Source organism: Ovis aries, chromosome 19 (assembly GCF_016772045.2).
Source record: "Ovis aries strain OAR_USU_Benz2616 breed Rambouillet chromosome 19, ARS-UI_Ramb_v3.0, whole genome shotgun sequence".
Classification (NCBI taxonomy): domain Eukaryota; kingdom Metazoa; phylum Chordata; class Mammalia; order Artiodactyla; family Bovidae; genus Ovis; species Ovis aries.
Window position 1 is genome coordinate 16,460,771 of NC_056072.1, and position 26,838 is coordinate 16,487,608.

The following is a 26,838-nucleotide window of genomic DNA, read 5'->3' on the forward strand; positions in this document are numbered from 1 at the left end:
GTTTTCAAGGTTTGGCAGTTATAGCTGCAATGAACACCTGTGTTCAGTTCTGTGTGTGGACATAAGTTTTCAAGTTCTTTGGGTACATACCCTGGGGTGTAATTGCTGGATCATGTTTAGTTTTGTAAGAAAGGGCCAAACTGTCTTCCAAAGTGGCTAAACCATGTTGCATTTCCCACCAGCAATGAATGAGAGTTCCTACTGTTCCACATTTTTGTTAGCACTTGGTGTTGTCAGTGCTCTGGATTTGAGTAATTTTAATATGTGGGTAGTGATAGCTCATTGTTTTGTGTTTCGATAACATACAAGGTGGAGCATCTTTCTATGCCTACTTGCCGTCTGTATAGCTTCTTTGGTGAGGTATCTGTTCAGGATGTTTCCTCATTTTTAATGGGATGTCCAGCTTCTGTTGCATACAAGTTTATAGAAACTGTCTCCAGGAGGTAGACAATACTGTCTCAGTTACACCAGAGACCTGGCTTGACTTGTTGACCCAAGGAGAGGTAGGGGCAATGGGAAAACTGACTCTCTGCTACCGTCTACTCAGGGCACCAGGTAGGAGGGGAGGAGTGTAGCTGTGCATGGCTGGATTGGTGTAGGGAGGAGAAGGCTGGGAACGACTCACTGTCAAGGTGGTAGGACAGACAGTTTGTGTTCTCAGACCTGACACTGCAGGTTCAGAAGGATCGGGCTCTGGAGAGAATGAAGGCTGTGATGGGATGAGTAGCACAAGAAGGTATGACTAGACTTGGAGAATTTGGGGAATCAGCTACATGGATACAAAGTTCAGGTCCCATCCTGCAGCTGACGAAGTTGTTCAGCTCTCCCCCAGCAGCTCCTGGGACCAGGACTGTGCTGTCACTGTTGCCAGTCTCTAAGGAAACATTCAAATCAATGATGATAACTAAATGGTCCTTCTGTGCCAGGTTCTGGGACCACACATGCCTAAATCGTGTTAAACTTGGGGCTCCCATTAGCCTAGAATGATTGTGGGGCAGTGGAGAGTTCCTAACCTGAGACTTGGACAGATGCCTTCTGTCTAGCCTTTCGCTTGTCTGAAAGACCTCATGTATGTCTCGGGAGAAGCAGTAGGTTGGTGAGAGTAGATACAGTGAAGAGACTGTTTCCATAGCAGTGTGAGGCTCTGAAAGCAACAATCTCTGGACAGACAGGGCCCAGGACTGGGGAAAGGGTCACAGAAACGGGAGCCTGCTGCCTGATTTGACTGTATGGGCCTGGTTATCTTGAGCCACACAGATATAATTGCATTTTGCACTGTTTGTTGTTAAATATAAAAACATCTCTGACCTTTACAAAGTGGGAGAGACTTCCTCATGAGCTGCAGGACTCCTAATGAGTTAAAAATTCCTGTCTACCCCAGTAATACCTAAAACTGTACTGTCCAATACAGTGGCCGCTAATTACATGTGAATACTTTGGCTTATAGGATTTTAGTTCCCTGATCAGGGATTGAACCCCAGCCCTTGGTAGTGAAAGTGCTGAATCTTAACCACTGGACCACCAGGGAATTTCCTATATGTGACTATTTAACCTAATTAAAATTAACAGAAGGAAAAGTTAAGTTTCTCATTCTAGCCACATTCCAAGTGCTCAATGGACCTGTGGCTAAGCAAAGCTAAGCTATGATATAAAACATTTCTGTTACTATGGAATAGTCTATCAAACAGCTGGCCTTGATGTTTGGCTTTCCTCGGCCATAAACTTCAAAATATTTTTTGGAAGCTGATACAGATTTATTGGCCTTTTAATTTGAAGAGTAAGCATATTAAATTAACCTACCATTTATTATAAACATTGTTTCATAGAAGAAACACCAGAGATAAGAAACCTATCTCAGAATAAAGGACTTCTTCAGAAGAAACTGTGTGTGTGTGTGTGTTAGTTGCTTAGTTGTGTCCAACTCTTTGCAACCCCATAGACCGCAGCCCACCAGGCCCCTTCGTCCATGGGATTCTCCAGGCAAGAACACTGGAGTGGGTTGCCATTTCCTTCTCCAAAAGAAACTATAGAAAGAAAGAAAGTGAAGTCGCTCAGTTGTGTTCGACTCTTTGCGCCCCCCCCCTTGGACTGTAGCCTACCAGGCTCCTCCATCCATGGAATTTTCCAGGCAAGAGTACTGGAGTGGGTTGCCATTTCCTTCTCCAAGAAGAAAGTATAAGCTGGCATCTTTGCACTGACACTGGCAGAGAAGCTCTGGTGTCTGTACTGACATTCTGTGCTTTGTCAGCTGTTAGGATTTGGGTCTCTTCGGTATTAGACTTGAGCTCCATCTTTGAAAAGGGCATCAGGAAGGTCCTAGGGGGATCTTCCTGGCTTTTGGAAAGTGATATGCCCTTCTCAGTTCATCATGTCAGGAAGTCATGATGTCAGTATACTGGTGATGTTATATGATCATTTAGATAATGTGGCACCTGCCTGGTTCTCCACGGTGACTAGTTTTCCTTTTGTAATTAATCAGTCTCTGGTGGAACTATACTTTGATACTATGCAAATATCGTTTTTCAGCATATTTCTGGCCACTAATTTCCTTTTTTTTTTTCTTGGCTGTGACATGTGGCATATTGGATCTTAGTTCCCTGAACAGGAATCGAACCTGAGCCCCCTGCAGTAGAAGCATAGTCTTAACTACCAGACCACCAGGGAAGTCCCTAATTTTGATATCTTTTGATGAATCTTGCCAACACCACGTGTTAGTTTCCCATGGCCACTGTAACAAACTGTCACAAACTCAGTGGCTTAGAAGAACAGAAATGTGTTCTCTTAAGAGTTCTAGAAGTCAGAAGTTTGAAATCAGTTTTGTTAGGCTGAAGTCAGTGTTGGCAGGTCTGCTGTCTCTCTGAAGACTTCAGGGGGCGTCGTCGTCTTACAGCTCCTGGTGGCTGTGAGCATTCGCAGCCTCTCTTTGTAGTTTCTTGTCTATGTCTAAATCTGTCTGCCTCTCTCTTGTAAAGAGATGTGTGATGGTTTTCAGAGCCTGCCCAGATAATCCAGGATTCTCTTGAGAACATTAATCATACCTGCAAAAACTTTACCACATAAGGTAACATTCCCAGGTTCCGAGGAATTAGGACCAAACTCTTTGGAGGTTGCCATTCAGCCCACTGGAACTTATTACTGTGGAATTTGCCAATTTTTTTCATTTTTGGTGGCCACACCACACGGCACATAGGATTTTAGTTCCCCAACAAGGGATCAAACCAGTGTCCCCGCATTGAAACTGGAGTCTTAACCACTGGTCCACCAGGAAGACCTGTGATTTTTCTATTTCCATCATTCCTCCTACACTGATTAATTAGGATTCTTTTGCAAGGAAGACCTATCCCTTCTCTTCTCCTTCCGTCCTTTTGACATACCCCCATTACTCTCTGAGGACCGCCTTACTTTGGGGCACAGACGTTCCATGCTTTTGTTAACTTGGATGCACTGAGTCTTAGTTGCAGCATGCAAAGTCTTAGTTGCAGCAAGTAGGTTCCAGTTCCCTGACCAGGGATTGAACTTCAGTCCCTTGCATTGGGAGTGTGGAGGCTTAGCCACTGGACCACCAGGGAAGTTCCCAGGCTTGTCTTTTTATTAATATGATTCCTGCCTCAGCCTTGGGATCACATTATTGGCCTAATTGTCTAACCTGTACATATGGTCCATTCATGAGAAGCAAGGAGGCACTCTGCGGCTGGTGTAGGGGGAAGGATTATCCTCTCCCCTCTGGCCCCAAACTCTCATCTTTCTCAGAAAACTAGATTCTGCAGTTAACAGGACCCACTGTCCTTAGAAAGCAGTTTACAGAGATGAAACAGTGCTGTGAAGGCTGCTCAGCATCTCTCACCTGCCACTCTGCCTTGATCGTGGGCTTTTGTCAGATGTGCTTCCTGGCTGGCACCACTCACACTGTCAGAAGTATCGCCTACAGTCAGGGCTTCATCAGCATGGTACATTTTTAAATTTAAGATCTTTTAACCAGTCTTCCATGTTACTTGTTTAAATTTTTGGCTTCATCTCCCTTACTATAGGCTTTATCAGTATTTCTCAAATTTGAGTGAGCATCAGAACCTTCAAGTGGGCTTGTTACAGAGAATGCTGGGCCCTACACCTTAAATTTCTGGTTCTCAGGCAAGGCATACAAATTTGCATCTTTAGGTTCCCAGAGGTGCTGATGCTGCTTGTCCAGGATCTATACTTTGAGAATCACTGGCCTATTAAAATATTAGAGAAAGTCATTCTCACTGTATTTATTTTGCTCTTAATATGTTGGGTACTGTTCTGGGTACTGAAGATACAGAGATAAGTAAGACAAGGTCCCTGTCCTCAAGACTCCTACCTGTAGATCCTAAGACATATTAAAATTTACAGTGATTAAAGCAGTGGGGTGTTGGTACAAGAATAGATATAGCAATGATACAGACTAGAAAAACCCTGGTTTATATAACAAGTTGGGTACACATTAAAGATAGCACTGCAGAATGGCTTTGGGACTAGTCTGTGTAACTTACAGAGCCTATTTCAAGACTTGCAAGCCCACTCACTTGAATCACTTTTGAGACTCTTTACATTAGGTCTTAAAATGACTGAAAGACAGATGTAGCACCAAATTCGTACATGGAACCTCTGAAAATCCTAATTCCTGGCTGGTGAAGAATGGGATCTTGACAAGTCTCTGGTTGTGGTGGACTTGCTGTAATGAGGAAAATTTTTAGGTAACATGAAAAACAGTTGAGCTTCCCTGGTCAGTCAAAGAAAATGCTGGTTAAATAGGACTATTAAACACCATTTTCAATACATCAAATTGATAAAAATGTAAAGGTGCTAGTCCAATGGTGGTACACTGTTATCAGAGATGAGGTGATGTGGGTTCTTGTAGGTGGTATGAATAAAATGGTAAAACCTACCTAGAAAGCAATTTGAAAGCATCAAAAGCTTTAGAAATATTCAAATACTTTGATCTAGTAATTCTGTTTCTAGCAACTCATTCTAAGGAAATCATCAGAAATACACTTGGAGGTTTCTATACATACACATTCTACCATTGTATCATTAGGCTGCATGTCACAGAAACCCGACTGAAGTTTAACTATGGAGGTGTTTATCCTCATGGATCAGTAAGTCCAAGGCTGGTACAGCAGATCCTCCAGGCATGCCATCAAGATCCAAGCTCCTGGAGTCTGTCCAGTGTACCAGCCGGAACAAGTGGCTGTCTTTTTCATGCCCCCAAATGGTTCTGGAACTTCTTGGTTGCCTGTTTGTGCTCCAGGCAGGATGGAGAGAGGACAACCGTTCATGCTTGCCAAATCTGTCCTTTTGTATCAGATATACAGGAAGCAGATTTCCACTTGTACCTTTTTTAAAAATCATGTAACAACTATAGTCACCATGTGATACAGTAGATCCGAACTTGTATCATGGTCCCTGTATTAGATCCTTGCTCAAGATCTACTTGTATCTCTTAATTTATCGGAGCTGTCACAAGGCTGTCCTTAGCAGGAGCTGGGGAAGTATTGGTAACTAGGCCCACGATGATTTCCCTCATCCAAAGTGAGGTTCTGCTGAAGAGGATGATAAAACATGGGAGCTGTTTAATTACAAAATCCTCTGTAGTTATTAGTGTCAGGATTTTGAATTTTACTGACCTGGAAAAATGCTCATGTACAATGTCAAGTGAGAAGCAGGATAGAGAACATACAGAATACAGTAAAAATTTGGTTACAAAAATATAATTTACATACACACACATCAAACATCAGGAAATGTTAGTGGTAGTTAATGTTAGAGAATTAGCAGTTCAGGTCAAAAGGGTATTAATGGATAGATACAGTTTTTATCTTGCTGAATGTTTTCTGAATTTTCTAAATTTTCTTCAATGAACTTATATTACTTTATAATAGGAAAAAAGATGTTATTTTTTAAAAATCCCATATATTCTTAAAGAAGTCCATAATATGTATTTATTCATTTTCATCTTCATTGTCAAAAGAAAGGAGGCTACTGTTTTTGATCTGCTTTCGTGAGCTCTTTTCAACTGAGTCCTGCTTATTTCTTTCATCTTCTTCTTTTGTTTTTTTCTTTTTTGAGCTTGCTGATAAACCTGCATATTTTTCATCTGAGGAACGCTTGACTGGTTTTCGATACATAATTCTTCCATCAGCTGAAGCTGGCTCTTCATCTGCACCAAAAAACAAAGTTAAAACACTTTCTTTCTCTCATTATTTTTGACTTTATTGGAGAGTCAGATGGCAAGAAAATCTCATACTGTATTTATGGATGTTCTTGAGTAAATTCAGCCTGTTCTCTGCTCCCTCTAGCTATGTACCCACAAGACATGCAGTCACTTAATAAAAAACCTAATAAAAACTCATTTACTGAAGTATACTGTAATACTGGCAGTCCACAATTCAAAACAATCAGGAGATACACACACACACACACACACACACACACACACACATATTTTAAACTTTTTATTTTATATTGGAGTACAGCTGATTAACAATATTGTGATAGTTTCAGAATGACTCAGGCATACATATACATGTTTCCATTCTCTACCAAACTCCCCTCTCATCCAGGCTGCCACATACCATTGGGCGGATAATACTGTGCTATACAGTAGGTCCTTGCTGGTTATACATAATCATGCTGTATTTTTAAGTATTCTGAAAAGTGATTGTTTGAAACTTCTCCTCCGAAAGCAATGTAATAAAAACTTACAAATAATGAATAAAATGCTATATAGCATACCACACTTCAGGCACTAAATAGACCTCTGTTGACTAGTGTGTAAACCTAACCAGCTATTTAAAAAAAAAAAAAAAACAGGATGTTTTTACTTAAATTTGCATTTAATCCTTTTAACAAACCAGGAAGGTGGGTACAATTATTGTCCCCCCATTTTACTGATGAGGTAACTGAGACTGAGAGGTGAAAAAACTTGTTCAGAGTCACAAATCTGGTAAATGAAATTTGAACTAGGACTATCTCCTTCAAACATACCATCAGTTCAGTTCAGTCGCTCATTCATGTCTGACTCTTTGCGACCCCATGAATCGCAAAACACCAGGCCTCCCTGTCCATCACTAACTCCTGGAGTTCACTCAGACTCATGTCCATCGAGTCAGTGATGCCATCCAGCCATCTCATCCTCTGTCGTCCCCTTCTCATTCTGCCCTCAATCCCTCTCATTCTGCCCTCAACCTCCTTGCTGAAGTGGTCAGCAAACCACTTCAGTATTCTTGCCTTGAGAACCCCATGAACAGTATGAAAAGGCAAAATGATAGGATACTGAGAAAGGAACTCCCTGGGTAAGTAGGTGCCCAACATGCTACTGGAGATCAGTGGAGAAATAACTCCAGAAAGAATGAAGGGATGGAGCCAAAGCAAAAACAATACTCAGTTGTGGATGTGACTGGTGATAGAAGCAAGGTCCGATGTTGTAAAGAGCAACACTGCATAGGAAACTGGAATGTCAGGTCCATGAATCAAGGCAAATAAACAGGAGATGGCAAGAGTGAAGGTCGACGTTCTAGGAATCAGCGAACTAAAATGGACTGGAATGGGTGAATTTAACTCAGATGACCATTATGTCTACTACTGTGGGCAGGAATCCCTTAGAAGAAATGGAGTAGCCATCATGGTCAGCAAAAAGGTCCAAAATGCAGTACTTGGATGCAATCTCAAAAACGACAGAATGATCTCTGTTCATTTCCAAGGCAAAGCATTCAATATCATGGTAATCCAAGCCTATGCTTGGAAGAAGCTGAAGTTGAACGGTTCTATGAAGACCTATAAGACCTTTTAGAACTAACACCCCAGAAAGATGTCCTTTTCATTATAGGGGACTGAAATGCAAAAGTAGGAAGTCAAGAAACACCTGGAGTAACAGGCAAATTTGGCCTTGGAGTACGGAATGAAGCAAGGCAAAGGATAATAGAGTTTTGCCAAGAGAACGCACTGGTCATAGCAAACACCCTCTTCCAACAACACAAGAGAAGACTCTACACATGGACATCACCAGACGGTCAACAACGAAATCAGATTGATTATATTCTTTGCAGCCAAAGATGGAAAAGCTCTATACAGTCAGCAAAAACAAGACCGGGAGCTGACTGTGGCTCAGATCATGAACTCCTTATTGCCAAATTCACACTTAAATTGAAGAAAGTAGGGAAAACCATTGACCATTCAGGTATGACCTAAATCAAATCCCTTATGATTATACAGTAGAAGTGAGAAACAGACTTAAGGGACTAGATCTGATAGACAGAACTATGGACAGAGGTTCGTGACATTGTACAGGAGACAGGAGACCATCCTCATGGAAAACAAATGCAAAAAAAGAGAGATAAGAAAGCCTTCCTCAGCGATCAATGCAAAGAAATAGAGGAAAACAACAGAATGGGAAAGACTAGAGATCTCTTTAAGAAAATTAGAGATACCAAGGGAACATTTCATGCAAAGATGGGCTCAATAAAGGACAGAAATGGTATGGATCTAACAGAAGCAGACGATATTAAGAAGAGGTGGCAAGAATACACAGTAGAACTGTACAAAAAAGAGCTTCACAACCCAGATAATCACGATGGTGTGATCACTCACCTAGAGCCAGACATCATGTAATGCGAAGTCAAGAGGGCCTTAGAAAGCATCACTATGAACAAAGCTAGTGGAGGTGACGGAATTCCAGTTGAGCTATTTCAAATCCTGAAAGATGATGCTGTGAAAGTGCTGCACTCAATATGCCAGCAAATTTGGAAAACTCAGCAGTGGCCACAGGACTGGAAAAGGTCAGTTTTCATTCCAATCCCAAAGAAAGGCAATGCCAAAGAATGCTCAAACTACTGCACAATTGCACTCATGTGCTCACATGCTAGTAAAGTAATGCTCAAAATTCTCTAAGCCAGGCTTCAGCAATATGTGAACCGTGAACTTCCAGATGTTCAAGCTGGTTTTAGAAAAGGCAGGAGAACCAGAGATCAAATTCCCAACAACCACTGGATCATCGAAAAAGCAAGAGAGTTCCAGAAAAACATCTATTTCTGCTTTATTGACTATGCCAAAGCCTTTGACTGTGTGGATCACAATAAACTGTGGAAAATTCTGAAAGAGATGGGAATACCAGACCACCTGACCTGCCTCTTGAGAAACCTGTATGCAGGTCAGGAAGCAACAGTTAGAACTGGACATAGAACAGACTGGTTCCAAATAGGAAAAGGAGTACATCAAGGCTGTATGTTGTCACCCTGCTTATTTAACTTATATGCAGAGTACATCATGAGAAACGCTGGGCTGGAAGAAGCACAAGCTGGAATCAAGATTGCCGGGACAAATATCAAACATACCATACCATTATATAAAATGATTTCATACCTAACGTTAAATTGGTGGGAAAACCAGCTTACTTTCAGACATACCTGCTTTGGCAGCCTTTATTTCCGCCTTAATTTTCATGACTTCTTCAGCTGACAGATCTCCCTTTTTTAAAACCACCACTTGGGGCTGTTCATCTTCTTTGTCACTGTGATCACCATCTTCTTCTGGGAGCTGAGGCTGGATTCTCTAGGAAAAAACACAAACACAACAAATTTAGTTCTGACCCTGAACTAAATACAACCACTGTCTGTGAGAAACTGTAATCAGTAGAGTGAGAAGAGTAACCTTATTGACTAAATGTGTTCGGCAGTCAATTTTCAAGTTAACTCTTAAGAATCTAACCTCGCCAGAGTAGGGAAGAGGTCCACCTGCCAGTTATTCTGGGGTGCCTATCCAGGGGAACCAGTTTCCATCCCAGCAGGACCCCAACCTGCAGTTCCTGATGTCAGGGGCCCTCTGTTCCATGCCCAGTCTACTCAGGGAAGTGCTGGACTGCACCAGTTCTTGCTGCTCTTCATCAACCCTTTTCACTTCCATCTCTTCTCAAAGCATAACAAACAAAAATACACCACCAAAGTACAGGAAACAGCAAGTAAAAGGTCCTCCTTCTCTGCTTATCTTTCTTCCCTCCCAGCAGCTTGTTTGGTGGGTATCCCATCAGCTGTTCTAAGTGTATAAAAATGTGGAGGTATAGAAAACATTTTGTATACAAACAGGACGCTAAACATACTACTATATAACTTGATTTCTTTTTTCTTTTTAAATTATTAAAATTCCCAAACATAAAAAAGTACAGAGAATAATGTAACAGAAACCATGTACTCACTTTACACAAGTAACACATGGTAACATTTGGCTAATTGAGATTTTTAAGAAAAATATCAGACACCATAAAAGCTCCACTTGCCCAACTTTTTTATTCAAAGAAAAAACAAAACGCTTTGCACAAAACCCTGAGATACATATGGCATCACCTATTTTTAAAAATTACTATTATTTAACTCTATATATGGTTATCTCATGGTTTATTTCATCAGTTCTTTGTAAGCAAAAATTTTGGTTGTTTGTAGTTTTTTCTACTACGATAAAATTTTTGCATGTTTTTGTTCACTTTTCCAAACTTATACATGGAATTCCCTGAATGGAAATGCTAGGTTTCAAGGCTTGCACACTCCACACACAGTATTCAAACAGCTGATTAGTCCACTTCTCACAGAGCCTTCCTTGTCCCCCAAACAGGGCATCAAAGCCCTGCAGGATCTGGCCTGAGTCAATAACCACAGCTATAAGCACAGTCTTATCTTCTTGCCATGCTCATGGCCTCTGGGCTCCAGGCAGGTTTGAGTTTTGCAGATCCCTGAACATATTAGCTCCTCTGCCTCCCCTGTCACTGCGTAAATTCCCAGGGCCTAGAAGGCCCCACTGACCCTGGCCAACTCCTAATCAATCTGCCTTCTAGACTCAAATCCTTCAGCAGTGCTTTTGAGATCCCACCTGTTCTTTTCATATAGTCTATAGCTCACAGGTGGCATGTACCACACCGTGTCATCAATGTTTTCCTGACTCTACTAGGCAACACAGTATGTGTTTCTTCTCTGTATCTAAAGGCACAGAGCCTGGCAAACAGCAGAGACAAGAAACACTGACCAACACGATGAATGACCAACAGGATGATAAGCACAGTCATCTAACCATTGTAACTTCTCACACACTAGTTGAGGTCACAGACACTGTACTAGGAAAATAAAGATGGATTAAGATACTTAAAAGAATTAGATTTACTGATGGAGATATACAGGAGAGCAAGCAGCTGCAATGCAGAATGATAAGTACTACAGATAAGATATGGATAGAGTGATACAGGAGAGCAAGCAGCTGCAATGCAGAATGATAAGTACTACAGATAAGATATGGATAGAGTGAAGAGAACAGAGGAGTAACTATTGAGGGGGAGGTTCAAAGGGCTTCACTGAGATGGTGACCCATGAAGGTTGCAATAAGGCAGGCAGGAAGCTGTTTAAGTACATGGCAGGGAGTTCCCTAGTGGTCCAGTGGTTAAGAATCTGCCTTCCAACAAAGGGGATGTGGGTTCAATCCCTAGTCTGGGAACTAAGATCCCACATGCCATGCAGGGCAACTAAGCCCACTAGAGACAATTACTGAGCCTGCGCACCCTGGAGCTCAGAACCACAACTAGAGAGAAGCTAGCATCCCACAACAAAGATCCTGCGTCCCACAGTTAAGACCTAATGCAGTCAAATAAATATTTAAAAATTAAAGAACATAGCATTCTGGAAATCCATCTCTTTGTCCTTTCAGAGTCTGGCCCAGTGCCTGGGGTTAACACATACTCACTGGACTAACTGCACTTGAGTCAATCTTGGGTTCTACTAGGTGACAAGGGAGTGGGTCTTACTGCAAATGCTAGATAAAGTGCTAAATAAATTATTTCTCCACACATGTCTTAAGCATAAGGGCATGTCTCTTTCTATTAGAAGAGATAGGGCAGGTTTTGATGTGAATCAGTTCAGGAAGGAGCTTGGGAGGGCACAGAAATTGACTCTCATGATCCTATTCAGATCTAGGATATGAAAAGTATTTGCTTTCCATCTTTTTTTTTTTTTGTAAGAACAAAGGACAGAAGTATATCTAAGACATTCTTAAAGATGTTCTAGATTCGAGGCTTCAGTTCAGTTCATTTCAGTTGCTCAGTTGTGTCCGACTCTTTGTGACCCCATGAATCACAGCACGCCAGGCCTCCCTGTCCATCACCAACTCCCGGAGTTCACTCAAACTAATGTCCATCGAGTCAGTGATGCCATCCAGCCATCTCTTCCTCTGTTGTCCCCTTCTCCTCCTGCCCCTAATCCCTCCCAGCATCAGAGTCTTTTCCAATGAGTCAACTCTTCGCGTGAGGTGGCCAAAGTACTGGAGTTTCAGCTTTAGAATCATTCCTTCTAAAGAAATCCCAGGGCTGATCTCCTTCAGAATGGATTGGTTGGATCTCCTTGCAGTCCAAGGGACTCTCAAGAGTCTTCTACAACACCACAGTTCAAAAGCATCAATTTTTCGGCGCTCAGCCTTCTTCACAGTCCAACTCTCACATCCATACATGACCACAGGAAAAACCATAGCCTTGACTAGACGGACTTTAGTCGGCAAAGTAATGTCTCTGCTTTTGAATATGCTATCTAGGTTGGTCATAACTTTTCTTCCACGGAGTAAGCGTCTTTTCATTTCATGGCTGCAATCCCCATCTGCAGTCATTTTGGAGCCCCCCAAAATAAAGTCTGACACTGTTTCCCCATCTATTTCCCATGAAGTGATGGGACCGGATGCCATGATCTTCGTTTTCTGAATGTTGAGCTTTAAGCCAACTTTTTCACTCTCCTCTTTCATGTTCATCAAGAGGCTTTTTAGTTCCTCTTCACTTTCTGCCATAAGGGTGGTATCATCGGCATATCTGAGGTTATTGATATTTCTCCCAGCAATCTTGATTCCAGCTTGTGTTTCTTCCAGCCCAGCGTTTCTCATGATGTACTCTGCACATAAGTTAAATAAGCAGGGTGACAACATACAGCCTTGATGTACTCCTTTTCCTATTTGAAACCAGTCTGTTGTTCCATGTCCAGTTCTAACTGTTGCTTCCTGACCTGCATACAGATTTCTCAAGAGGCAGGTCAGAGGATATTAAAAAGAAAGAAAGTGAAGTCGCTCAGTTGTGTCCAATTCTTTGCAACCCCATGAACTGTAGCCCACCAAGCTCTTCCATCCATGGCATTTTCCAGGCAAGAGTACTGGAGTGGGTTGCCATTTCCTTCTCCAGGGGATCTTCCCAACCCAGGGGGACGACACTATTACCTACAGTGTTAACTACAGGTTTTGGAATGAGCAAGTGAAAATGAAGAAACAGAAAAATGATCGTTCCTAAAGTACTATCTACCAAGGATGGGGCGCTTTACCTGCGTCAAGTCATTTTCAGAATACAGCAACACTGTGAAAACGACCAACAGCTTTCTCGGGGCAAGAGGCTGTAGTTGTTTGAAGAGGAGCAGCTTGGGGTCCGATGACCTTCGGACTGAAGGCCCAGCATGGGTGGGAGGCGGGACCCGTCAGTATTTGGCCTCCAAGGCAGAAGCCGAAAGTAGCGGAGCCGGCCGCGTTTCTGCAGTAACCAGATAGGCCCGGGCTCACCTTGGTTTCTACGGTGGGCCCTTCCTTGTAGCCGACCCGTTCCTTGAAGCGGGCCAGGAAGGCCGGCTCGGCTGGCCGCACATAGGACACCTGGTTCCGCTTGCTCATAGCTGCTCTGGGGGAAAACAGTCCTCCCCGGCCGCCTGGAGGATGTACAGAGGCGGCGGCGCCTACTCGTGACGTCACATAGCCCCGTCACCTGACCCAAGGCCGGGCAACATGGCGGCCTCCATGCTGGCGTCAACGTCAGACCTGAGCGCCAAATTTAAATTCGCGGCCATCTTGAGTGGGCGGAATCCCCGCGCAGTGCGCGGCTGGAAGGGAGTATTGTTGCTCCGTAGGTCTCGGGACCGAGGGCTGAGGGGACGATGGCGCCCGGCTGCAAAAGTAAGTGAGGAGCCCCCGCTTCGAGACCCCGTTCCCTCCCACAAGTACAAGCTTTCCTGCTGGCCGTGAAGGGCAGGAGCGCACAGAACGGCGAGGGAGGGTGTTTGGCGTCTCTGTCTCTCCAAGATAGTACATTAATAGAACAGCTGTCTTCCCATCTGTGTATTGGGCGCACGCTAAGAGCCTGGCGCAGTTCTAGGCACTGGGGCTGAGCCGCAAAGCGAAACGGAGAGCTGTCATCCAGGCGCTCCTAAGCGAGGTGCTGATTCTTCCCTCCCGATCTCGGACCTTCCATTCGTCGCTGGTCCCTTCCTGAGTCCCAGTCGGGGCTGCCTCTTTAGTATCCTCACATGAGGGTCGGCTCACACTCTCCCCACTTTCTGCTTAATTCTACATTACTGACTTTTCTGAAGGGGAGAACCTACTATATTGTTCTATGCACCTCGTTCTCTTTTGGAAGGTCCGCTGTGGACTCTTCTTAGATAGGAGATTTTAAAGCACAGAATTCAGTGGTGTCTTTACATTCTCACAATCCCGTTTTTTCTTCTCAAGGAGACCCCTGGAAGTTCTTCCTTTTTCTCACGGAGGGGAGCCTGTCGTTTTTGCTTTTGATAAAACCTTCCATTGTCCTTTGCTGTTCCTGGCTACGTGCCCCACCTCTTACATTGCCTAACCCTTTAAGAAATCTTGGTTTTTAAAGCCAAGGGACTGGATTTTGGACTAACTTAATGTATCTTAGTGAATGGTATGAATGGTAAGGAGGCGATGTTAGAAGATGAAAGAAATGGTGAATTTTTGGTGTTTGAGTCTTCCAATAACGTTAATGCTTTTAGCTGTCCATCGTAATTCTTTTCTAATATGTTGTTTCACTTACTTTTTAGGTCGCTCGTACCATTAAAACATCCTTATGCTCTCTTTTTCCATCTAAAATGTTCGTTTTCCTCCAACATTTTCAGCATTCAGAGGATATTAGCGCACAAATTGGTACATTATTGGACCAAAATATTCATTGTGCTTTCTGCACAATCAGTGTTTGTTCAATAAATCTGGACTCAAGCAAGAGAATTGATACCTGTGCTATAATTAGAGCAACTGTTTCCTTAATGGAAAATATATTGTCGAATCCACAGCCCATAGTTTACGTTTGTTAGATGTCCCAGTGATGTATTTTTATAGTTTTTCCCTAAAACCAGATCTGATACCAGATTTCTCATTGCAGTTTCACTGCATTTAGTACTCATTTCTGACCTCTTTAAAAGAATTTTTTAGCAGATAATTGAGATAGATCACATACTATCTCATATAGTTTCTCATATAAAATGTTAAATTCAGTGGTTTTTAATATATTTACAGATATGTGCAACTATCACTGTAGTCAATTTTAGAATCTTTTCATCACCTCAAAAAAATCTCATATCCTTGAGCTCTCACCCGCTACCTCCCCATCCCCCACCTGCCCTAAGCAACAACTAATTGGCTTGCTATCTTGTCTAGTTGTAGTCATTATTCAAAGTGGCATGTTGAAGTTTCCAACTATTATTGGTGAAGTCTCCAACTATTAATAGTCTCCAACTAAAATTGTCTGTTTTCTGTTCATTTCTTGTCAGTTCTAGTATTTTGGTGCTTTGGTATTAGGTAGATATGTTTTTATCTGTGTTATTTTCCTGGTGATTCGACCCTTTTATCATTATAAAATGTTCCTCTTTATCTCTAGTATCTTTGTCTTAAAGTCTATTTTGTCTGAAACCTGTGTGGCCACTCCCACTTTCTTATGATGGATGTTTGCATGAAATAATCTTTTTTTCATCCTTTCACTCTCAAAGTGAAAGTGTATCTTTGAATCTAAAGGGTGTTTCCTGAAGACAGTATATAGTCGAACAATCTTTGCCTTTTGATTGGGTTGTTTAATCTACTCATGTGTTGTTATTGATTTGGTTGGATTCGCAGCTGCCATTTTACTTTTCTTTTTCTGTGTGTCTCATGTCTTTTATGTTCCTCTGTTCTTCATTCACTGTGTTTTTGTTTAACGGTTGCTCTAGGGTTTAACATATCCATTTTAACAGCGTTAGCTTCAGATTTATACTAGCTTAATTCCAGTGATATAAACATTACTCCTGCATAGATCTATTCCCTTTTATCCTCTTTTTTGGTGGTGTTATTATTGTTATTGTTATTATCTGGCTGTAATGTCTTGTGGGATGTTAGTTCCCTGACCAGGGATAGAACCCCAGCCACTGTAGTGAGAGCCCAGAGTCCTACCCACTGGTCTGCAAGGGAATGCCTGGTATTGGTGTTAAACACAGTAACATGTATTGTTACAAACGCAACAGTATGTTGCTTTACATCTTATTCATTTCCTTAGTCTATGACGGGTTTGTTCCTACTCACCTTCTTTGTGATATTTTGGCAAATATACACATAGTACGTTTCTATATGTTATACATCCAATGATACCTTATCAGTTCAGTCGCTCAGTCTTGTCTGATTCTTTGCGACCCCATGGACTGCAGCACACCAGGCTTCTCTGTCCGTCGCCAGCTCCCAGAGCTTACTCAAACTCATGTCCGTTGAGTTGGTAATGCCATCCAACCATCTCATCCTCTGTCATCTGCTTCTCCTCCTAACTTCAATCTTTCCCAGCATCAGGGTCTTTTCCAATGAGTCAGTTCCTTGCATCAGGTGGCCAAAGTACAGGAGTTTCAGCTTTAGCATCAGTCCTTCCAATGAATATTCAGGACTGATTTCCTTTAGGATAGACTGGTTGGATCTCCTTGCTTTCCAAGGGACTCTCAAGAGTCTTCTCCAACACCATAGTTGAAAAGCATCAATTCTTCAGCGCTCAGCTTTCTTTATAGTCCAACTCTCACATCCATACGTGCCTATTGGAAAAACCATAGCTTTGACTAGACGGACTAGCTTTGACCAGTTGGCAAAGTAATGTCTGCTTTTTAGTATGCTGTCTAGGTTGGTCATAGCTTTTCTTCCAAGGATCAAGCATCCTTTAATTTCATGGCTGCAGTAACCATCTGCAGTGATTTTGGAGCCCAAAAAATAAAGTCTGTCACTGTTTCCACTTTTTCCCCATCTATTTGCCATGAAGTGATGGGACCAGATGCCATGATCTTCGTTTTCTGAATGTTGAGCTTTAAGCCAACTTTTTCACTCTCTTTCACTTTCATCAAGAGGCTTTTTAGTTCTTCACTTTCTGTCATAAGGGTGGTGTCATCTACATATCTGAGGTTATTGATGTTTTTCCCGGAAATCTTAATTCCAGCTTGTGCTTCATCCAGTCTAGCATTTCTCGTGACGTACTCTGCATATAAGTTAAATAAGCAGGGTGACAATATACAGGCTTGACGTACTCCTTTCCTGATTTGGAACCAGTCTGTTGTTCCATGTCCAGTTCTAACTGTTGCTTCTTGACCTGCATACAGATTTCTCAGGAGGCAGGTCAGGTGGTCTGGTATTCCCATCCCTTGAAGAATTTTCCACAGTTTGTTGTGATCCACACAGTCAAAGGCTTATGATTCTTTATATGCTATGCTAAATTGCTTCAGTAGTGTCTGACTGCAACCTACCAACTGCAGCCTGCCAGACTCCTCTGTCCATGGGATTTTCCAGGCAAGAATACTGGAGTGGGGATTTGGGGGATCCCCATGGGGTCCAGTGGGGATCTGGAGTGAAGTGAAGAATACTTCTCCGGGGGAATCTTCCTGATAGGGGTCAAACCCACTTCTCTTGCATCTCCTGCATTGGCAGGCAGGTTCTTTACCACTGGCGCCACCTGGGAAGCCTGATACCTTTTATACATATTATTATATACATTTTTGTTTACAACTTTAAAAAATAAACAGGAGAAAACAGACATTTCTACTTTTTTTTTCTTTTTTTATAGTTATATGATTGCTGTAACTTGATGCTCTTTGATTTTTTTTTCCATGTGAATTTCAATTTTATTGTCTGTGATCACTTACCTGGTCTTAAGACTTAATGAAGCTCAGGTTCTTGATACCTTGTCAGGAAAGAATTCAGTGAGAGACAAAGTGATAGGTAAGAGTTGAATTTATTTAAATATAAGCACACTCCACAAATGGAGTATGGACCATCTCAGAAGGTGAGGGGCCTCGAAATGTGGCATGTGGTTAGTTTTTATGGGCAGGGTAATTTCATAGCCTGTTGAGTGGGAGGATTATTTCAGTTACTTCACAGAAAGGAGGGAGATTTCCAGGAACTGGGCCACTACCCACTGTTTGTTTGTTGAAGCCTGGCTTGGAGAATTTTGAGCATTACTTTACTAGCATGTGAGATGAGTGCAATTGTGCAGTGGTTTGAGCATTTTTTGGCATTGCTTTCCTTTGGGATTGGAATGAAAACTGACCTTTTCTAGTCCTGTGGCCACTGCTGAGTTTTCCAAATTTGATGGCATGTTGAGTGCAGCAATTTCACAGCATCATCTTCCAGGCTTTGAAATAGCTCAACTGGAATTCCATCACCTCCACTAGCTTTGTTTGTAATGATGCTTTCTAAGGCCCACTTGACTTCACATTCCAAGATGTCTGGCTCTAGGTGAGTGAGCACACCATCGTGATTATTTAGGTCATGAAGCTCTTTTTCGTACAGTTCTTCTGTGTGTTCTTGCCACCTCCTCCTAATACCTTCTGCTTCTGTTAGGTCCATACCATTTCTGTCCTTTATTGAGCCCATCTTTGCATGAAATATTCCTTTGGTATCTCTAATTTTCTTAAAAAGATCTCCAGTCTTTCCCATTCTGTTGTTTTCCTCTATTTCTTTGCATTGATCGCTGAGGAAGTCTTTCTTATCTCTCCTTGCTATTCTTGCAACTCTGCATTCAGATGCTTGTATCTTTCTTTTTCTCCTTTGCTTTTCGCTTCTCTTCTTTTCACAGCTATTTGTAAGGCCTCCTCAGACAACCATTTTGCTTTTTTTGCATTTCTTTTCCATGGGGATGGTCTTAATCCCTGTCTCCTGTACAATGTCACGAACCTCTGTCCATAGTTCATTAGGCACTCTATCAGATCTAGTCCCTTAAGTCTATTTCTCACTTCTACTATATAATCATAAAGGAATTTGATTTAGGTCATACCTGAATGGTCTAGCGGTTTTCCCTACTTTCTTCAATTTAAGTGTGAATTTGGCAATAAGGAGTTCATGATCTGAGCCACAGTCAGCTCCCGGTCTTGTTTTTGCTGACTGTATAGAGCTTCTCCATGTTTGGCTGCAAAGAATATAATTAATCTGACTTCGGTGTTGACCATCTGGTGATGTCCATGTGTAGAGTCTTCTCTTGTGTTGTTGGAAGAGGGTGTTTACTATGACCAGTGCATTCTCTTGACAAAACTCTAGCCTTTGCCTTGCTTCATTCCGTATTCCAAGGCCAAATTTGCCTGTTACTCCAGGTGTTTCTTGACTTCCTACTTTTGCATTCCAGTACCCTATAATGAAAAGGACATCATTTTTGGGTGTTAGTTCTAAAAGGTCTTATAGGTCTTCATAGAACCGTTCAACTTCAGCTTCTTCAGCGTTACTGGTTGGGGCATAGACTTGGATTACTGTGACACCGAATGATTTGCCTTGGAAATGAACAGAGATCATTGTGTCGTTTTTGAGATTGCATCCAAGTACTGCATTTCGGACTCTTTTGTTGACCATGATGGTTACTCCATTTCTTCTAAGGGATTCCTGCCCGCAGTAGTAGATATAATGGTCATCTGAGTTAAATTCACTCATTCCAGTCCATTTTAGTTCGCTGATTCCTAGAATGTCGACTTTCACTCTTGCCATCTCCTGTTTGACCTCTTCCAATTTGCCTTGATTCATGGACCTAACATTCCAGGTTTCTATGCAGTATTGCTCTTTACAGCATCAGACCTTGCTTCTATCACCAGTCACATCCACAGCTGGGTATTGTTTTTGCTTTGGCTCCATCCCTTCCTTCTTTCTGGAGTTATTTCTCCGCTGATCTCCAGTAGCATATTGGGCACCTACCGACCTGGGGAGTTCCTCTTTCAGTATCCTATCATTTTGCCTTTCCATAGTGTTCATGGGGTTATCAAGGCAAGAGTACTGAAGTGGTTTGCCATTCCCTTCTCTAGTGGACCACATTCTGTCCGACCTTCCATCATGACCCACCCGTCTTGCTTGGGTAGCCCCACACGGCATGGCTTAGTTTCATTGAGTTAGACAAGGCTGTGGTCCATGTGATTAGATTGACTAGTTTCTGTGATTATGGTTTGTGTGTCTGCCCTCTGATGCCTCTCACAACACCTACCGTCTTACTTGGGTTTCTCTTACCTTGGATGTGGGGTATCTCTTCACGGCTGTTCCAGCAAAGCGCAGCCACTGCTCCTTACCTTGGACTAAGTGTATCTTCTCATAGCTGCCCCTCCTGATCTTGAAGGTGGAGAAGCTCCTCTTGGCCCTCCTGCTGAGATAATTAATTATCCCTCCCTTAAGATCATTAATTACTGAGACCTGTTGAAGGGCAAACATTGGGCCAGGATTAGATCACAAAATAGCTTAAGCCACAATGAGTTCTTTTATGTTGAGAAAGCTATTCTTGGTTCACTTTCTTCAGGGACCCCTTAACTAGTCTGCTCACAGTTAGAATGGGTAGGGAGATCGAGGCCTGTCCCCTGTCATGCCCATGCCAGGGAGCCTGGAGACTGGTGAGTGTGAGCAACTGAAGAACAGGCTAGAAGAATGGGGTTTTTATGTTGCACTCTAAAAAATCTTTCATGACTTCTTATCTTTTTTTCTAGCTGAGTTACGCAATGTGACAAACTGTCAGTCTAATCAACCAAGGTAAGGAAAAAAATATTAAGAATGAGGCCAAAAGAATTAAGGATGTAGTATTTCAAAAACAACCATTTAGCGTAGTAAGTAAGGGATCCTTGTTTCAGTGTTCAGCTACTTGGAAATACAGAAAAATCATGTCTCCTCTCTAGCCCTGTCTCCTCACCTTCCAGGTTAAAAGATGGAATCAGTAACATAGTTCTCCTTCAGAATGACTTAGTTTATTATTGCTTTTAAGATGGAAACCAGAGATAATCAGAGTTTGGAACTACCTTTCAGTTAGTTTCAAGGAGTAAAGTCTTGAAAATGGCAATTGTGAAGAGATTGGAGGAAGTTATAGATCAGTAAAGGGTTTGGGCCATGTGTGACTCTTGAAAAGAGGTCAGTGTCAATTGACAGATTTTGGGCTTGTTGGGGAAACTTGATGCAGGATCACTAGAGGCAATAGGAGGCTCAGATTCTTTTTCTCCTGTAAATTGAGCTGCTGTGTCTTTTGTCTTTAGTAATGAAGGTGATGCTATCAAAGTTTTCGTTCGAATACGCCCACCTACAGAGGCTTCTGGATCAGCTGATGCAGAGCAAAACTTATGCTTATCTGTGCTCTCTTCTACGACTCTCCGGCTGCACTCCAACCCTGAGCCTAAGACCTTCGTGTTTGATCATGTGGCCAACATGGACACCACTCAGGTAATGATAATTTGGGGAGCTCCACTTTTCATTTGGAGCACACAAGATTCTGTTACTTGGGAGAATTTCATTTCTGATTTCATCAGTTTGATAGATTTCAGATAAGTAAGGAAGCTCACATATTCCATTAGCATTTTAGATTTAATTTTATTAAATATTTTTCTGGCTCCTTCAAAGTTTGCAACAGAATGGCAAGCCTGTTTTACTTTCCCTCTCCAACCAATGATGGAGGTTATTGAAGGTATACTTTTGAGAACCCCTGGATGATTGATAAGTAAAATTGAACTGCCTAGTTTAAGAAGGATATTTTATTTCTGGTTGCTGTTACACAAATAGGAGACTGGGTGGTTTAAACAGTAAACATTTATTTCTCAGAGTTCTGGGGGTTGGGAAATCCAAGAGCAAGTGCCGGAGATCCAGTGTCTTATGAGGAGGACTTTCTAGATTGTAGCAGCTTCCTTCCACTGTGTCCTCATGGAATTCTGTGTGTCTTGCTACAAGGGAACTCAGGCATACCTTGTTTTATTGCACTTTGCAGATACTGGGTTTATTTATACACAGTTGAAGGTTTGTGGCAGCTCTGCATCGAGCAGCTCCATTACCATCATTTTTCCAATAGCATTGCTCACTTCATGTCCCTGTGTCGCACTGTGGTCAATATTTCTTGAAATATTTCATTCTTTTTCCTTTGCAACCCCATATCCTTTGCAACTATATATTTGTTATGGTGATGTGTGATCAGGAATCTTTGATGTTACTGTTGTAACTCTTGGCATTTTTTAGCAGTAAAGTATTTTTATATTAAGACATATACATTGTCTTCTTAGAAATAATCTGTCCCACACTGAATAGACTGTAGTATAGTATGAATTTAACTTCGATGTGGACTGGAAAACCAAAAAGTTGATGTGACTCTCTTTGCTGCTGTATTCACTTTATTGAGTCGTCTGGAAATGAACCTCCAGTATCTCCAAGGTGTGTCCATACTGGATCATGAGGGCTCCACTCATGATTAATTACTTCCCAAGGACCCCATCTCCAAATACCGTCTCACTGGGGCTTACTATTTCAATGTGGGAATTTTAGGGAGGATACAGACATTCAAGGGCTTCGGACATGGCTCACTGGTAAAGAATCTGCCTGCCAAGCAGGAGATGTGGTTTCGATCCCTTGGTTGGGAAGATCCCCTGGAGAAGGAAATGGCATCCCACTCCAGTATTCTTGCCTGGAGAATCCCATGGACAGAGGAGCCCGGTGGGCTACAGTTCATGGGGTTGCAAATGAGTTGGATATGACTTAGCAACTAAAACCACTTAGAGAGTGATCGATGTAAGATTACTATGGTGTTGGGACTTCCTTGATGGTCCAGTGGTTAAGATTCTTCACTTCCATTGCACGGTGCATGGGTTTGATCCCTCGTGGGGGAACTAAGATTCCCACATGCTACAGGGCGCAGCCAAAAAATAGTTGCTATGCTTTCAATAACTTTTGCTAACTAAGAACAATTTGGTTAAAATCTAGTCAGCACTGTTCACTGGAACTTTCTGTGGTGATGGAAATGTTCTGTATCTGTGCTGTCCATTCCATTGGCCTCTAGCCACACATGGTTGTTTACGTTTAATTAAGATTAATTAAAATTTAAAACTCACCTTTTCAGATTATTAGTTTCTCAGATGTCCTAGCTACATGTGAAATACGAATAGTGTGTCTGAGGACCTGACTTTAATAGCCACATATGGCTAATGTTTATTGCATTGGACAGCACACATATTGATTGTTCTCTCATAATACACATGATTTGCATTTTTGGTGAGACATAGATTTTTAGGTCTTTTTTCACCTAGGACATGTCTGAAAAATGGAAATAGAAAGTGAGTCACATATATATTAATAATTTTAAATTTTTTAATAGCTACATTTTTGGCTGTTCTGCACACCTTGCAGGATCTTAGTTCCCTGGCCAGGGTCGAACCTGGGCCCTCAGAAGTGAGAACACCGAGTCCTAACCACTGGACCGCCACGGAATTCCCTAGTAACTACATCTTTAAAAAATTAAAAAGAAATGGGTAAAATTAATTTTAATTCTATATCTTATTTGACCTTGTATGTCTAAAATACATTTTGACATGTAATGAACATAAAGCAAGTTATTAATGAGATATTTTCCGTTCTTTTTTTCATGTTCAGCCTTTCAAACCTGATGATTGTTTTATATTTACAACACAGCTGAAATTGAACTAGACGCATTTCAGGTGCTCTGTAGCCATATGTGACTCATGGCTACTAACAGTGGACGGTGCAGGGGTCTGAATTCTTGCCTTGTTAATACAAGTGCATCTGTTGTTGTACACTCACTCAGGCGTGTCCAGCTCTTTGCGACCCCGTGAACTGCAGCCCGCAGGGCTTCCCTGTCCTTCACCATCTCCCGGAGTTTGCTCAAACTCATGTCCATTGAGTCAGTGATGTCATCCAACCATCTCATGCTCTGTTGTCCCCCTCTCCCAGCTTCAGTCTTTCCTAGCATTAGGGTCTTTTCTAATGATCCATCTACTTGTATATAAAAATGAAAGTAAAAATGAGATAAAAGTTTGTGGGAAAAGTACTGAAGAACATATAGGGGTATGTATTTTATGCTAATACCAGTATAATATTGTGTGCAACATGCTAATTTCTATATAAAGTCTAGATGTGGGGTTTAAATCTATAATTGCATAGCAGATTAATGGATATAATTATGTTTACAGTTTTATCATCTTAGATATTTTAGCCTTTTTTTGTATAGTGGATATAATTTTCACATTGCAAATGACAATTTACACACAAGTCTTATTATATTTTAGAATGTCATTTAGGGAAAATGTTTTCATTTTTGTAAAATGTTAACATGTTTGGTGCTTACATTTATAGGAGTCTATGTTCTCAACTGTGGCCAAAAGCATTGTGGAGTCTTGCATGAGCGGTTACAATGGTACCATCTTTGCATAGTAAGTTGTCCCTGTGTTCTTATACAAGGTTACGATAGTATGTGCTTCTGTTTGTTCCCTATGGCTGCTGTAACAAATGACCACATACTTAGTGGCTTGAAACAACACAGATTTATTATCTTATAGTTTTGTGAGTCAGAAGTCCAACAAGGCTCTCTGAGCTAAAATAAAGGTGTCAGCAGGACTGTGTTTTGCTTCTAGGCCATCTAGGGAGACAGAGCTTGGTAATATATGCACATACACTGAGTCATGTGTGGAGACATATCTACAATTGTTTTTGTTCCTGTCTGTTTCTTTTGAATATATACAGTAAGCTAACCTTGAGTTTATGCTGATGTCTGACTAATCCAACAGTTGAGAATCGACATGGGTTCATTCTAACCTTCCTTTCTTTTTTATCTGTAACTTCCTGGCTGACAGAAACCTGGATTCCTACTGCTATCATCCGTTTATTTATTTGTTCAGCCCCAGTACACATGTAAAGCAGTTGCCAAATTGTTAGCCTGGATCCCTGTGAGAAACAATTTTACTGAGTACATTGTTGATGCACAGACCCTTTTTTTCCCCAAGGACTACAATTTCTAATCAAAACCTCATTTTGTCAACTTAGGTCAGCTCCTTTTCTGCCTACTGCCTTAAATTCAGTGTGTCATGAACTTGTAATTCAGTTAGATGCATTTCATCCTGGGGTCTCTGAATCCTAGTTTGATGTGTTTTGCTTGTTTATCAGTCACCCTTTGTGATGTACGGCTGTATAGTGTATTGACAGTTGCAGAGTCATGTTTTTGGCATGCCTCCTGAAGAGAACAGTCCCTTTCCCTTCAAAGTTCCTCTTGCATTCATAGTCAACCACTTCTTTCTCTCCCAACAGCTGGATACGCTAATATATTTTCCATTGCCGTTGTTTTGCCTTTTCCAAAGAAATCACTCAATATGTAGCCTTTTGGATCTGGCTTTTTTGTTTGGTAAAGTGTATTTGGGATTTTTCTGTGTTGTTGCATGCGTCAATAGCTTTTTCTTTCTTTTTGTCTTTCTCTGATTGCTTCCAGTTTTTAGTGATTATGAATAAGTTAGTACAAAGATTCCAATATTGGGTTTTATGTGAACATAAGTTTTCAAATCACTTGAGTAAATATCTACAGATACAGTTGCTGGGTCCTATAGTATAAGAAACTATCAAACTGTCTTCAAGGCATATATTGAAAGTGCATAATGATGGGAATTCCCTGGTGGGCCTGTTATTCGGACTTGGTGCTTTCACTGCAGTGGCCTGGGAAAGGGAACGGCTGCTGCTGCCAAGTCACTTCAGTCGTGTCCAACTCTGTGTGACCCCATAGATGGCAGCCCACCAGGCTCCCTCATCCCTGGGATTCTCTAGACAAGAACAGTGGAGCGGGTTGCCATTTCCTTCTCCAATGCACGAAAATGAAAAGTGAAAGTGAAGTCGCTCAGTCGTGTCCGACTCTTAGTGACCCCATTGACTGCAGCCTACCAGGCTCCTCTGTCCATGGGATTTTCCAGGCAAGAGTACCAGAGTGGGGTGCCATTGCCTTCTCCGGGGAAAGGGGACTAAGATCCTGTAGACCCCTCAGTGCAGCCAAAATAAATTAAGTGCACAGTGATTGTGAATTTCTAAGTATTGGCAGCCTTCAAATATTGCTCTGTATTTAATATTAGCATGTAAGCTGACAATCTTGGCAGGTATACAAGGTGAATTTTATAATTATATTTTCCTTTTCTTCTAGCAACAGACTTCCTAATTTTGTCTAGAGCCAGAAGTTTTTAATAGAATGTAGTGAATTTAGTGAATTATATAGTTCATTTTGAATAGCTGATTGTTGTGTGTGTATATGTACCCTTGGTTTATCCTTAATAGGCTCAAAATAAAAGTAAATAAAAATCCAGAAGTCTGAAGCTTGGGTTCATCTTGCACACACTTTCTTCCTTGAAAATTTCCCTTTGCCTTTCATGCTTGCTTTTCAGTTGTGTTCTGCAGAACTAAACGTTCTCTCTTCATCAGTGAAACACTTAACCATTTTCTCATATTTCTTCTCAAGAGAAGAAAGGATTCTTTCTCACAGAATATTTTAAGTGGTAAAGCTCAAAAATGAAATCCCCAGTAACCAGAGATTATGTATCTTCAAAGTGTTTCCTGTAGGCATACTAATCATAGTATTTACTTTGAAAATTACTTTTGATAGTTGAGGGTAGAAAGGAGAAGTACATGGAGAGAAGTGAGCATTGATTTATTGGTTGAATGAGCATACTTACTGGTTCATGAGCTATTTTTAAAAATCTTTATTTATTTAATATATTTGGCCGCACCAGTTGTTGGTTGTGTCATGTGGGATCTTGTTTCCTGACTAGGGATCGAACGTGAGCTCCCAGAACTGGA

General features: G+C 41.6%; 2 protein-coding genes across 6 annotated transcripts in view; one reads left to right on the forward strand and one right to left on the reverse strand.

Moving 5' to 3' along the window:
* Positions 1-4,232: 4,232 nt before the first annotated feature.
* On the reverse strand, positions 4,233-13,728 carry KIAA1143 (KIAA1143 ortholog). The gene is made up of 3 exons (XM_004018266.5): positions 13,573-13,728; positions 9,420-9,564; positions 4,233-6,175 (listed from the first exon to the last, which is right to left on the reverse strand). The coding sequence occupies exons 1-3, from the start codon at positions 13,678-13,680 to the stop codon at positions 5,958-5,960; spliced, it is 471 nt and encodes a 156-aa protein (XP_004018315.1). The 5' UTR covers positions 13,681-13,728; the 3' UTR covers positions 4,233-5,957.
* A 132-nt stretch (positions 13,729-13,860) lies between these two features.
* The window catches only part of KIF15 (kinesin family member 15), a 68,766-nt gene continuing 55,788 nt past the window's right edge, over positions 13,861-26,838 (forward strand). For all 5 annotated transcript variants that reach the window (XM_012099496.4, XM_015102297.4, XM_042236556.2 and 2 more), the window contains exons 1-4: positions 13,861-13,959; positions 20,739-20,781; positions 21,276-21,459; positions 24,367-24,443. In XM_012099496.4, coding sequence (XP_011954886.1) covers positions 13,941-13,959; positions 20,739-20,781; positions 21,276-21,459; positions 24,367-24,443 — 323 coding nt within the window. In that variant the 5' untranslated portion in view covers positions 13,861-13,940. The remainder of the gene's footprint in view (positions 13,960-20,738; positions 20,782-21,275; positions 21,460-24,366; positions 24,444-26,838) is intronic.